Genomic DNA, 15,431 nt, shown 5'->3' with positions numbered 1-15,431 from the left:
AAGTGAATGCCGTCTCGCCATCTACTTCAACACCCTGCGCATGCTCCGAAAGATCTTCCGGTGGATCCCCACTGAAACCAGGAAGACGGTAACCCAGGCCCTCGTCACCAGCCATCTGAACTACGGGAACACCCTCTACGCTGGAACCACAGCCAAACTCCAGAAAAGACTCCAGCGCATTTAGAACTTCTAATCCTGGACATCCCTCACCGCAGCCACATCTCTGCCCACCTGAGGAACCTGCACTGGCTCCCAGTCAACAAGAGGATCACGTTCAGACTCCTCACCCACGCACACAAGGCTCTCCACGACACGGGCCCAAAGTACCTCAACAGCCGCCTCAATTTCTACACACCCATCCGCCAGCTCCGATCCACCAGCCTCGCCCTCGCCTCCGTCCCACGCTTTTGGAAATCCACCATCGGAGGTAGATCCTTCTCCTACCTAGCAGCCAAGACATGGAACTCCCTCCCCACTCACCTACGGCTGACCCTGGACCATCTCTCCTTCAGGAAACAACTCACGACCTGGCTGTTCGAGCAGTAGCGACCCCCCCCCCCCCCTCAGCGCCTTGAGACCCTACGGGTGAGTAGCGCGCTATACAAATTTTATGATTGATTGATTGATCTTTCTTATTTTCTTTCTCTCTCAAAGGCAAGACGCTTTCAGCCAATGCCAGTCTGATTGACTTTTTTAGGTCTGTGCTAGCCAAGACCTTTTCAGTTTACTAAAATTATGTGTATAACATGCTTACCTATAGGTGCTTTCAGCCAGACTTCATTCATTAGTCTGTGGTTGGTGTCATTCACAATTTTCCTCCACCCACTCCACCCACCTTCATTAAGGTTCAATGCATCAGCCTACTTCAGCCATTGGCTGACTTCACTATGATTTATGGTATGTCACCCTTTTACAAGGAACACATCCACACACAAAGCAGTTCCATTCAGTGCCAGAGAGTACTATTGTAATGTGTGGCTTTTTGAGATCCCCAAATATTTTTTACCTGTAGCGTTTTATTTTAGATTGATGAGGGCCCAGCATATTCCCAAACTATAACTTTTCGCAAAAAACATGACAAAACAAATCAAGAATTGCCAGAAGGCTGTCTGCAAATGCCAGACCTATCAGGTTTGCCAGCACTTGTTTACTATCTGGGACTAAAATCTGCCACTGAATCACAACAGACCTAATGTCTGCCTTGGGTTTCTGCCACATGCCTTTTAAGGCTTACTTCTCATCTGTGATGTGAATACGGCAAGGGCATTAAGGACTTGTTAGAAGGATAACAGCACGCCTAACTGTGCTGTCCTTTCTTGGATGTTGGCAGTTTTTAGTATTAGTTTTAGCGCTGAAACAGGGAGTCTAGCAGGGGGAATTTGTTGGAAGGGACACACACGTATATTAGCAATCATATACACTTTCACTGCAGGGGTTGCACAATTTGTTTCACTTATACCCAACTTTGGAGCATATTATCAAGAACGGCGTTAAAATTATTGCCGCTTTAGCGGCAGGAAACTGCCGCTCAAGAGGCGATAATGGGCTTGATAATATGCCCTTGAGCATTCCAATAGAAGCCCATGTTCACACCAGAACATGGGCTTCTATGGGAATTCACAAGGGCATATTATCAAGCCCATTATCGCCGCTTTATTCCTGCCGTCAAAGCGGCGATAATTTTAACGCTGTTTCTTGATAATATGCCACTCTGTATTTTGCATGATGATTCAGCTGACATGCACATGCTGATATCCAATGAGCACGAACACAGTACAAGTGTTTTTATTCATCATTTTACTCATATCTTCAGATTTAGCACTTACTTCAGAAACCAGTCTATTTAATAAATCTGGAACAACGGTTCTAATTGCTTGTGTTTTAGATACACAAACAGCCATTCTGTAATTATATTGCATGGAGTATGACTAACAAAGTGAAAATCACAAGTATCTACCCAGTTCCATAGTTGTCTCTATATCTTTCATTTCAATATTCTAGAGGCACTGGACATCCTTCTTGCATCTTTGGACCAGGCACCAGTGGAGTCAGACCAATGTCCGGCTTTGTTTTTCCTTGCGGAATCAGTTTTATATAGGATTTGTTGTGATGCAGTTCAAAAACCATATTTATACTCAAGCGAAGTAAAACTTTCAAAGGTAAGTGTGAAATAATTTGCTTTTCTGTTTTACCAAATGTTAGATTTACTGCTTCATTTCTACATCCTGCATCCCTTTGCCTTCTTAATGGTTTTACCTCACCTAACATGGCCACCCTATTCAAACGTAAAGATGTTAGGAAACAGATTATCACGCTGTTATAGTATTAACAGAGACGATTTTCCTCTCACCAGGTCACATTAGCTGGCAACAATATGGCTGATAAAGGCGTAAAGAAATGGTGATAATGTTTGTCACTCACAGATGCCCATATTGGGAAAGCATAAACCGGGAGAATTAAAAAAAAATATTGGTGATTTATTTTCCTCACTGATTTGTTGCTTACAAGAAGCAAGGCAGGCTGCAGTAATTGTGCCTCTTTTACTGCCAGCCGCCCTTCTCGTAAGCAAGGACTATAAGTACAAAGTGCATGTTTACGCACTACTTGCAGGTTTTCAAAACACATAAATACTGGCATTGTCATTTACAATGCCAATAGCTCAAACTCTTGCAAATGTGAGACCTGTGCATTGCAAATGCCTGTTTTTTCTTGTCTCTGAGGTGGGATATACCTCAAGCAGTTATGAGTGGGACAACAACAAGGACTACAGAGGTGAGGTAATATAAAAAATATACATTACCCATCTCCCTTTCTTTTCGTCTGTGCATGCACGTGCACAAACACAATCTGCTCACTTTTTCAGGGACACTAGCATAGTTTGTTTCAACAAAAATCACCATGGCAGAAAGGCATTTCTAGAAGAATGTTGTCTTGGATGGGTTTTCGGACCTGTCTTTTTGCAGGCAACGCATTATACTTTTAAACATGTTTTTTTAAAATAAGTACTTTGCTTACCAGTTGAGACCATCTCAAAACAGTTTTTCCCAGTGTAGTTGTTTTTTGCGAGGGAAGGCTTTATGAAACATACATACAAAGCAAGCAATTGAAAGGTATGTAAAAAGTAAAAAATGAGACAAGTCCTGGTTTTCACTGGAAGTTTAGTGACCTCCAGTGGACAATGTAAGAAGGAGCATGAACTCTCATTTTCTGTTAGGAGACTTGAAGGAACAAAACCATTAAATCACGTTTTCAGGAACCCTTTCACCTAACATAAAAAATTATAGAGGAGCCTCACACGAGTGAACAAGTTGAGCTATATATGGTTTAACTTTCATAACAATTAAGAAGGGAAAAGGACGTGCATATAAAATGACGAGACTTTAATATATTGAGACAATTGACTTTTTCTCTAATTCACATTTACTTACTTCCCTATTTTTGCTTTCAACTATACTAGATGTCACTGTATACTCTATTCATCACTTTGCTTCTAACTTTTCTTCTTGAGTTTGCTGGTAAACATACATAAATATGTGCATAGAAAATAAATGATTTACTGCGTGCATATTTACTGATTATAATAATAGTTCTTTAAAGTATTCCACTTTACATACCAGTTAAATTAATGATTTCAAGAATATTCACTTAAGACCAAAACAATTAAATAATCTGTCTAATCAAATGGGAATTGAATAAATGTGTTTCGAACTACTTTCCAAGACAACCCACATAGCTATTCATCTTGCTGATCGGATGAGTAAAAATCGTAAGCGTAGCAGATAGAAATTCATAAATTGCCATGAAATGCTTGAAATGTTTATAGGTGTTTTTAACTAACTGGCAGTAGGGGCTATCTCCGCCTTGATCCGTTAATGCCACCCCAGAGGTCGTGTTGATTCGTTCTGCTGATGATTTACAGCTGTGAAAGTCACATTCTTTCCAGATGAGTTTAACTGGGTGAAATTCAATATTAGCAGATAGGGCAAAGGGGCCTTTAGCTGTCCTTGTCGTCAGGTCTGGTCTGCAATGCATCAGGGTCCTTCAGATAAAGGGGGGATTAGTGGGCATGTGTAAATAACTCTGCTGTCTCCTCGGAACTGGTTTGGAGGAAGGCTGAAGGAGGAAGGAGCTGAGAGAAGATGGTCTGGAGCAGACATTCAACCATGGCTTTCTCCACAAACCTCGCAGATGTAAAATAAGTGTGTGTTGTGCCGGTGTTTCTAAATGAACCTGATTTACAGAGCAAGAATGCTCTGCAAATGAAAAGGGAAGCTTCGCTAAACAAAAGTTGGAAACCAAGAAGAAAAGAGTCACCAAAGAACACATAAACATGACAACATGACAAAGCGTAATGATACAGAAGTTAATCCCTGCTGTGTGGGAGGAATGAAAGAGAAAAGGAGGGTTAAAGAGGCAGGACAGACCACTAGCGAGCAAGGATTTACAAAGCACACTGAAGCAAAGCAGGGAGATGGCTTTAAGCTCACAATATAAGTATACTAAAGTAAACAAGCAGTCGTATGCTTATGCTCGACCTAAAAAGGTGATGGATGGAATGCTTGAATTAATCTCAGCCATTGGTAATTACTTAAGCTGTATCGGAGTCCATCGTTCTTTTGCACACCATGCCACCTCACATTGGACCCAGCCATCTGCAAATCAGTATACTTTAGTGTGTTGCCCATAAAAATACAGAGCAAGTGCCTATGAAATATTTACAAGGGGACTTTGATTCTTGAAAACAAAAGAATACTGGCCATGTCACATAGGAATTTTTCTACCTGCACACTCGGGCAATGGTGTTTTTTTCTATACCCTTGACCACAGGTGGTGAAGGGTACAGAAAAAACATCAGTCTTGGGTAAAGAAAATGAGTGACGGTCACCTCACGCAACACAGAGTGGTGTCACTGTCCTTTTGCCATAGATATCTTCAAGTCAAAGGTTTATGCTGGCAGAGCCAACTGAGTGCCCACTGGTGTAAACCAAGCGCTTCCTCGACTCTAGCTAGAGTTGAGAACTGTAAGTTTGGCGACAGGACCAGAGCTGATATACAGAAGTGCGCCCTCTCTAGCAAACTCTTAATGGCTCCCCTGTGTTTTTGTTTTGTTTCTCCAATGAAACCCTTTTGTCTATATACTATCCATTTTACCCTTTTCCCTCCCCTTTCTAACCATTCAAAAGGAACATACTCCTTACATTCCTTTGACAGGTTTTGGATGCATTTCTGTGGCGGGGAGCTTCCTACCTAGAGATCGTTTGTGAATTTGTACAAACGTATCAGTTTGCGGCTGTTCGTAGAAACATACACAAATTAACACCCTGCCCCCAATTGCCATCATTTCAGACCATGCATTTACAGGAAATCAACTTTTCTGTGTTCATATGTGATAATTAGCGGAGTAAAATTTCAAGATGTGGAAGTTACAGTCTCAAATTCTTAATGTTTGTATGCAAATAGAATTTAGGGGCACACAACTGTATCTCAGAGATTCTTACCATATTTAATCCAGTCTACCCATGCATCACATATTATGTAACAGTTTGCAGCCATATTTTCATTATATTCTCTCTGCCTCTTAATTGTTAGTCAGTGTGTATAAACCTGAGGAGAGCTCTGTTGTATTGTCATCCTAGTTCTACTGTTTGTGAAGTACCTACTTCCTGCTTTTGCATTTTTAATTTTCACTACCTTACACTGTGCAAGTAGTACGCATATTTGTAGAGCACACGCTCCACCTTAGACAGACCACATCGCTCCCCATCTTCGCAAGATACCGCAAAACCTTGCATCTTCGACAGACCCCCTCCTTGATGGAATGAAACCTGCGCTTTAACAAACTCCTGATTGATTGATTGACGCTCACCCCAAGGACATTTCTTGGTCATACTGACAGATGATGGGTCTTTATTATTACCCTACTTAGTGGTGCTTAAACATATATCAGCACTTTTCTGTTCCTCATGTACTACTGCTACAGTGGTAGCAGGGGTGTATTTTACTCCTTAAAGTTGTTGGGAGTTGGTTGGGTGAGTTTAAGAATCTCCACCATTACTTGAATGTTGGGGCTCTAGGACCACACAGGGTTTAAGGGCAGTATCCAGACAGTGATTTTATATGGTAAGAAGAAGTACTTAAATATATAAATTCTTAACACAACAGAAATATTTGGGCATTGGAATGCAAGGCTACTACTACTATGCTGTTATCCAATACTTTAGGGAATATGCACTGCAAGGGAAACGCCAGAAAACTGCTGCTCCTGGCCTATAAAGGAACAGCGTTATGCAGTGACACAAGGATCAGTCTCTGATTCTCACTTGCACAAAAGTCTAGTTTTTTTGCAGTTCTCCACCCTACGGGGAGGGGTTGGGGTGGGAAGGGATTTTGATGCTGTGGGTAAGTGAATTTTCCTGCTGTTGATTGAGCGGGTACCTCTGACACAAAGCGATTGCCAATGATTTCAGCTGATGATCGAGTCCGCCCCAGCCCTACCTCCTCCAGGTGGCATCCAACCTTCAGACTCACCACAGTCAGTGGTTGAGGTGCATCTCATGCCCAAGGCAAACCACCTGGCCCAGCAAGAAGCACAGTGATCCCACAGGAGTTCAGAGGGGTACTTTAGAGAGTCCAGAATTCTTCCCTTGAACCCCAGGTTGTGCGACAGAGTCACTGGGTCCCTGAGCTGCTCAACAGGAGAGCAACAGTCACTTAGTCCCTCATGGAACCTGGGCCAGAGTCACACATAAAGCTCAGATCTTCTCAACCCTAGGGTGCACACAAGCACATTTGAGACCATGGGATGCAGTATTGATTGGCACAGCACACCAGGGCACACAGGACCCACTTCTGGGTTGCTTTTATTAGTGTTCTTCTCTTTGACTGGTAACCACACTGACCACTCCGAGGCCAGGGAGGAGGCTGAAGTATTCATTGTGGCCCGATGGTGGGCAACTGGTGGCACACTAAGAAAGAAAAGCCTGTCTACGCCTTGGGCAGTGCCACCGTCACACTAGATGTGATGTTGCTGAAAATGATTACCCCTTGACTGCGGTGCGAATTCCGCTGCGGTGTGGGCATTTTAATCAGTGGGTGGGGTTTGGACACCCCCCCCCCCCCTCCCTCGGCAGGGGGTCACCTCAGCTTGGAACGGGTGAAGTCAGCCCTCTTGCTCTGAGCAGCTCCACTGCAGGCAGCTGCGACCTGGCCGATCCTTGAGGCAGACTGCATAGGTGTATCAAGTCTCTGTTCTTCAGAAGGCCGTGCAGAAACCTGTTCCAAGCAGATTGACAGCCACTTAAGTAGACTGTTGAGGACTGCTTCATGAGCTGTCCCCTCACCACTGGGAAGCGGGCTGTCAAGGACACCTGACATTAATCTTAGGATGCCCTGCGGGTGGTCAGTGGGATGTTCTGGAACCCTGGTAGCTCCAGTCCTTCTTTTACATCTTTCTCAGCCACGATTTGTGTATTCCACATATGATGTCCTGGAACTTGATTAAGGTAGTTCCTTCACTTTGTGTATCCCTCGTCTTCCAGAACCGACACACCCTTTTCCCCTAGGTAATATCAGGTGGTATGGGGTGATGCTTGGGGTCTCTACTTGGAGACACTCACAGCATGAGTCCAACGAAGAGCAAAACCGTCACACGTGACACCGATCAGCCTTTTGGGAGTAGCAACTCCGGGGGAACCAATAGGTCTGGCCTCGTGAAAGGGTTATCCCTACACTTCAGAGGAGAGTGCTGTCTCAAGAATCCCCACACCCTTCAACTAATGTAATGGCATTGCTCCTGGCAGGAACAAATGAAAAGGCAGCAAAAAGTCACTTCTGCATACTTCTGCACTTTTAAAGGGAGCCCTGTGTCCAACCGAACCAGGCTTCAAAGTCGTACAAAAGCTTCTGGAATTAACTCGTCTGCTAGTCCGGCAGAGCTTCTCCAACCTCCATCTTGTACAACATTATGTTTTGCCACTGACTTACAGCTTATTGCTCTACAGCACTTTAGGAAAGTTTGGAATGCTCCATGAAGGGCAGAGTGTGGTATTCCATTATTTCATGTTATTTAGAACGTGTTAATGTCACTTAGAATTAGCCCATGTCATATGGAATGTTTATGCTTGATTACTGTACCAGTTGCTCTGAGGACTTTCCTGAGTGAATGTTCTTTTTCCTACTTGTGGTTGTCAAGCTGTTCTTCTTCTGAATAAATCTATCTGGAACCTACCTATGTGTAGTTGGTAATTACTAGACATTCACTGGCAACGAGGATGGGAAGATGGATGATCAGATTTAAAGAAGACAGCATTCACTCGTTTAAAATCGGAAAAAAAACAGTCTGGAATTTATGACCAAGCAAAGGAAAACTCATCTGCGGTTACATTTTGAGACTTTACTAAGGAGCGGTCCGCTTCGCATCTACAAATGTAAGTTTTTTTTTTCCTTTCAAAACGACTCTTAATTCGTGCTAAAACTGTGCTTCAACGATGTTTTGACTGTTTCCATCGTTTACCGACCGCACTCATCGAGCGGTGTTCTTCGTGAATGAACCAGCCTTTTTCTAATTTAAGGTTTATTTTGCTGATTTACTGAATCTGATGTAAAACGCATGTAAGCGTTTTCCTCGAATTATTTACTTTTAAAACTCAAAAAGCTTACCACGAGCTTTAGCGTTCTTCCTCCTGAACACGTTCTCCGCTCGAGCTTAACGCGGTGAATCCTGGGATTCCGACGTCATCGCGCAGAATAAACGTCTTGGCGGCCATCTTTGTTAAGTATTGATTGATTTCCAGCGTGATTATTAAGACTTCGTGACTCGAGATAACTTTCTGAGGAAAACAAAAATATTTATCTGTAAATGTCATCTTCGTTTTTGTCATCCTTTAACATCTTGATGCAAGTCAGTACCCACGGTGATTTGCACACCTATTTCAAGACGTTTCGCTGCAAGTCAGTAATTTCGGTGATTTGCACATCTACTTCAAGACTCTGTATGCAGAATTCAACGTTAGCAAATCAACAACACCTATACTGTTTCCTTTATTTCTTTTTAAAGGAGTTTTTGGTTTTTTTTCTCTTCCAATTTAATCAGAAAATGTCAAATATTGCTGCACCTCCACATTTTCTTCAAATTGCAGGTGATCCTAAAATAGAATGGGATCTTTGGTATCCTATGTTTATTGCGTACGTAGAAGTATTAGAAAAAGATGGTTGTTCTGCGAAAAGGAAATTAGCTCTTTTAAGACATTGTCTTGGGGGTGCTGGGATCAAAGAATTTGATAATTTACCACCTTTAGAGGATGCTGGTGACATGGATGTGTTTGATAAAGCTGCTAAACAAATGAAAATTCGTTTTGGTAGAAGAATAAATACTGTAATGGAAAGGTTCAAATTTTATTCTTGTGAACAGAAGACTGATGAATCAATTGAGGATTACGTTGCAGCATTACGCTCTCTTGCTTGTTCTTGTTCTTTTGAAACTATATCCTATGAACAAGTTCTTAGGGATCAAATTATGATGAAGACTAAAAGCAAAAAGATCCAAGAAAGACTTTGGTTGGGAACCAAGACTACATTAGCTGCAGTAGTGAATATAGCAAAAGGTATAGAACATTCTGAATTATTTGTGTCAGAAATTAGGGGAAAAAATCAAAAGACGCATGTACCTGACAGAGAGGTAGCTATTGTTAAAAGTCAACCTACTTCCAGTGGTTCTACTAGTAAAAGCAATTTCAAGAAAGAATATGTAAGAAATGCTAATGATAACAAGAGTTTTGTAAAAAGGGGTACGATACTTTGTTATAGATGTGGGAGTTCCAACCATGTGGGTAATTACAGGGGTTGTCCTGCTTGGGACAGAATTTGTGTAAAGTGCAAGAAGAAAGGGCATTTTGGTAACGTATGCAAGTCAGGGCAAAACATTAATTACATATCACCTGAAGAAGAGGAAGTTCTTAATAGTTTGAACTGTATACTTTCTGTGGATGAATGTGCTCAAAAGAATTTTCCCTCATGCACAATTTTCATGGATGATAAACCTGTTGAAATTTTTGTTGATTCATGTGCATGGTACACCATCATTAGCAAGAACATTTTTGAACAACTATGGTGCCAAAGAGAATTATTAAGTCCAGATATATATCCTAGTGGGTATACAGGACAAAAGATTGCTCTAGAGGGATTTTTCTGGGCGAAGCTATCCTTTTAGAATTGGGACATTAAACCAAAAGTTTATGTCTCTACCAAAGGGGTATCTATTCTTGGTTGGCCTCACCAACGTGATTTAGGAATTAAATTAGTTCCTAATGCAGATCCTCCTGTCTATGTTGATGAGCCTCGTTTTGAAAAGTCAATAACTGTGTCTATGGTGAATTTAACTCTAGATTCATCCAACAGTGTTAGTTTCACTAAGAGGGTTTTGGAGAAGTTTTCTGAAATCTTTAATGAGAAATTAGGTACATTTGCTGATTTCAAACACAAAATCATTTTGAATGATAACGCTGTTCCTGTCAGGCATAGAGTAAGAAATCTTCCTTTAGCCTATAGGTCAAAATTAAAAGAAATCTTAGATGATTTGGTCAAAAAGAACATAATTAAGCCAATTTAATCATCCCCTTGGGTTTCCCCCATTGTGATATCACTTAAGAGCTCAGGCGATCTTCGTTTATGTGCGGATCTTCGCAGTCTCAAAAAAAGAAATTTGGATAGATAAACACCCATTACCAAATATCCATGAGTTGATTGCTGCATTATCTGGAGCTACTGTTCTTTCCACTATTGACCTAGCTAGTGCTTACCATCAGGTGGAGTTACATGAGGACTCCAGAAAATTGACTGCATTTGTCACTCCAGAGGGCATGTTTCAATATTTGCGTATGCCTTTTGGCTTGGCGAGTGCAGCCTCTGTTTTCCAGCGTCTGATGAAGGAGTTGTTGATGGAATGTAAAGGGGCTATAGCCTTCCAGGATGATATATTGATTTTTGGGGAAGATAGCAAAGAACACGATGAGAATTTGGTTTCTGTTTTGGAAAAAGTAAGGTCTAAGGGTCTTACATTAAAACTTACTAAATGCAAGTTTAGGCAGGATAAAGTCGAGTACTTGGGTCATGAAAGTTCTAAGGACGGCATCAAATCTAAGGTTAATCATGTTCAGAGTATTGTTAATGCTCCTACCCCCAAATCAAAAGAACAGTTACTTTCTTTCTTAGGCCTGACTGAATTTTAGGGTAAATTTAAAAAAAATTATTCAGACATTGTTCATCCATTGAGGATTTTACTGAAAAAGAATACTAAATTCGAATGGGGCAAGGAACAACAGGAATCTTTTGAAATCTTGAAAGGCAAAATTGTTGAAGCTCCATTTTTAAGGCCATACTCAGTGGGTAAGGAGTGCATCGGCTATTTTGATGCAAGTAACGTTTGGTTTAGGTGCTGTATTAATGCAGAAAGATAGGTCTGGTGAGTTTGTTGTGTCATATGCTTCTAGAGCCTTACGTGACGCTGAAAAGAATTACTCAACTATTGAGAAAGAGTTACTTGCCTGTACTTGGGCATCTCAGCACTGTAGACAATTTTTGTGGGGAACTAAATTTTCTTTGAAAACTGATCACAAACCTTTAATCACTATGTTGTCTGCAGGTGGTGGTAGAGTACTTACTGCTCGTTTAGCAAGGTTAGCAGCCAAATTACAGGAATATCGTTGTGAGGTTGTGTATGTTCCAGGACGTTTGAATGTTCATGCGGATTGTATGTCACGTTTTCCTGCAAGTGTGGCTGTTGGCAAAAGCGTTGAATGTGATGTTGCATATTCGTTTGCGGATGTGAATGTGATTTTAAGTCAAGAGGGTTCTTTAGTTTTATCTGAGAAAGATTGGTTAGAAGCTATGAACAATGATGAAGTTTTGAACCTGGTTAAGCAGTTCTTGACTATTGGTTGGCCTGAAGAGAGGAAACTTTCCGGTGAACTGGCATCATTTTACAAAGTCAGAGATGAATTAATGTTGACCCAAGACATTATTGTAAGATCTGACAAAATTGTTCCTCCATTGAAATTAAGGGAAACCATTTGTAAGTTGGCACATGAGGGGCACATGGGTATGTCTACAACTAAAAGGAGGATTAGGGAACATTACTGGTGGCCTGGTGTTGATTCTATGGTGGATAATTGGGTAAGAAATTGTTCTCCTTGTTTGTTGAGTGACAAGTCTGTGAAGAATGTTACTGTTGAAATGACTCCTATTGAGTACGCCAATGGTCCTTGGCGGAGAGTAGCAATTGACATCATTGGACCTTTCAATTATCAATCTGGTAAAGAGTTGTTTGCTTTAGTCCTAATTGACTACTTTTCCAAATGGCCGGAATTGAAAATTGTTGAGAGAACTTCTTCTGAGTATGTGATTGAATTTCTTGATGAAATATTTGCGAGAGAAGGTTTACCCGAAGAACTTATTTCGGACAATGGTCCACAATTCATTAGCAAAGAATTTGAAGATTTTCTTAGTAAATGTGGAATTGTACATAAAAGAACTTCAAATTATTTTCCACAATCTAACGGCCAAGTCGAGAGGTTTAACAGGGTTATTAAGGAGTCTTGTCAGCTAGCTGTGAAGAGTGGTTTGAAGTGGAAGAAAGCTCTTCAAGCGACCTTGTTGACTTATCGTTTGTCTCCTAATTCTGTGACTGGTTTGTCTCTGTTTGAGTTGTTACGTGGCAGGAAACCAGGTTCTCGACTTTTACCTTGGTGGTTAAAAGGTAATTCCTCTTATGAGGTGGATTTTAAAGAATTGAAAGATAAAATTGGAAAATACCAGGAAAAGATGGTTCAACATATTTCTAAGAAGAAGTATAATGTTTGCAAATTAAAAATTGGTGATTTTGTACGTGTGAAAGTTGGCGGATTATTGCATAGGAGGGTCTCTAAATGGTCTGATCCTGTTAAGGTTATTGAGGTTTTTAGCAAAGCTGTCAGAGTCGAAGGGGGGAAAATATGGAATTTAAGAAGAATCTCCTTATGCAAGACCACCGTTGTTCCTCTCACTCAAAAGATCACTTTGCCAGAAAAGCATGTTTCAGATCATAATTTCAGTGGCTTTTCTGGCACACATGAGGTATATGACAACCTAGAAAATAAGTTTGTAAATAATTCTGAAGCAGTGATCAGTTCTGATGCTAGGCCTGATCCTTGTGTCGAAGTCGACAATTGTTCTTTGAATGTAGCTTGCGAAGAAATTTCCTTAAGACGTAGCGAGCGTGTAAAATGTGTTCCTTCAAAGCTTAAAGACTATGTTAGAACTTGATGTTTTTTTTTTATTAACTTATTCAACTGTTTAATTATTCTCTCTTGTTTTTTTTTTGTTTTTTATGTAAGGGGGGAGGTGTGTGGTATTCCATTATTTCATGTTATTTAGAACTTGTTAATGTCACTTAGAATTAGCCCATGTCATGTGGAATGTTTATGCTTGATTACTGTACCAGTTGCTCTGAGGACTTTCCTGAGTGAATGTCCTTTTCCTACTTGTGGTTGTCAAGCTGTTCTTCTTCTGAATAAATCTATCTGGAACCTACCTATGTGTAGTTGGTAATTACTACACAGAGGTGTCTTAATACCTATGCAATAAAGAAGCATCAGAACGTGTAATTCATCACCATGAGCCTGGGAACTTCTAGTGCTCGAAAGAGACTGATATGAGAGGATTTGTTCCTCGATGATAGGAACCTAATGTATATGAGCCCCCCTCCCTCAGGGCTATTGTAATCTTACCTAGTTAGATCAATTTCTGTCTGTAGACTGAATGATGATGACCATTGCATTGGATCATAGGGCTATTAATAATGGCGCATGGAGTCAGCCAATGCAGTGGCTCTGATCAGGACCTCTGGGAAGGGCGTACAGGCCTATTCTGCACACTGGTTTGCGCAAGAGTTTGCCCTCAGGTAAGCAGGTTGCAAAAAGCTGAAAAGAGCTTGCCGATGACATTACAAGGAGGCTAATAAGGTGCGTTATAAACAGGCCCTTAATTGGACCCAATTTGTTTTTAAGTGGACACACACAGCTTTCTACTCCCAATGCATCAAGGATGCCAATAATAATGGGAAAGAGATTTTTAAGATGGCAACCAATTTCATGGATTCGCCTTACGAGATCAATCATGACATCTGCATGAGATTAAGTGACTTCTCAATGACAAGATCGCTAACATTTAGGCAAACCTATTGAATCTCAACAGTTTAGACCCAGTACAAGTGTCTAGAGATATAGCAGGGCGTACAGCGAAAAGGAAATTGATTCATTTCCAACTACCTACAATAGAGTAACTGAAGGCCCAATTCTCAAGTTGCAAATTTGGGCCCCCCTATGAACCATTTACCCCACATATCTTGAAACTAATAGTCAACTTTATTGCTCCTTCTTACCATGAGCTATTCTCAGCTTTTCTCCAAACTGGGGTAGTGCTAGACTCATGGAAGAGGGCAAATGCAATTATCCTGCTCAAGGAGGCTGATCTCACTATTGATGGTTGCCAACAAGATTCTTGAAAAAAGAGTGAACCTTCACCTGACGGCTTTTATATCGAAAGGCAACCTCTTGCACCCTTCTCAATCTGGGTGGAGGACATGACACAGCACTGAACCAGCAGTGAATCCATTAAAACAAGCCTGGATTTAGGACTAAATGTAGCCTTGGTGCTATAGGGCTTGACAGCAGCATTTGACACTGTGGACACAGGTTGAAGTCCTTGGGCGTAGCTGGATTGGCTCTGAGTTGGCCAGGCTTCTTTGTGGATACCAGAGAACAGGTAGTTTGGATGAAGCCCTTTTCCTCCAGGGTAAAACCTTTAAAATGAGGTATTCCTCAGGGCTCCTCTCTGATCCCCGCTCTTTTTAATGTTTATATGACCCCACTGGCATTTCTGGTAGAGTCCTTTGGCATCAAGTTCGAATCCTACTCTGACGATACACAGCTATTGCTCAGATATGAAGAGGATTCAGACACAGCGAAAAAAATGTTTTCACTCTGCATGAATGCTCTACTGGGCTAGCTTAGAATGAATCAGCTACAATATAACCGAGATTCAGTTGTATAGGCCTGATTCCCTGCCAGGGTGGACAGTAGCCTGTCTTAGTAGCAACACACCACTGCCCGCCCAACTAATTATTATTATTATGTTTCTTATATAGCGCCTGAATCGACCCCCGAAGGGGTATCTCTGCGCTTGCCTTGGGAACCCGTCCTGGCTTTTCCCTGTGAGATAGCCCCTACAGGGCATCCCCAAGGTGAAAGCCAGGCATCCCGCCGCAGGGGGGCCGTTGTGGAGATTAAGCAAGCTTAATGCCCAGAGTTGCAGAGTGTGAACCCATGATTAGGTCAGGCACCGAAGCGAGAATTATAGAGTCCATGGACATTTGAGCTCAAGACCCTGCTGCGTCGGGA

The 15,431-nt window shown here is 41.5% G+C and overlaps 1 protein-coding gene across 1 annotated transcript in view; it reads left to right on the top strand.

Moving 5' to 3' along the window:
- The window catches only part of TMEM232 (transmembrane protein 232), an 843,610-nt gene that overhangs the window by 345,879 nt on the left and 482,300 nt on the right, over positions 1-15,431 (top strand). Inside the window, exon 5 of the mRNA XM_086963014.1 lies at positions 2,002-2,159. Coding sequence (XP_086819140.1) covers positions 2,002-2,159 — 158 coding nt within the window. The remainder of the gene's footprint in view (positions 1-2,001; positions 2,160-15,431) is intronic.

This window comes from Lissotriton vulgaris, chromosome 3_1 (genome assembly GCF_964263255.1).
Source record: "Lissotriton vulgaris chromosome 3_1, aLisVul1.2, whole genome shotgun sequence".
In the NCBI taxonomy this organism is placed as follows: domain Eukaryota; kingdom Metazoa; phylum Chordata; class Amphibia; order Caudata; family Salamandridae; genus Lissotriton; species Lissotriton vulgaris.
The sequence above is the reverse complement of the archived record's forward strand: the minus strand, read 5'-3'. Positions and strand labels throughout refer to the sequence as shown.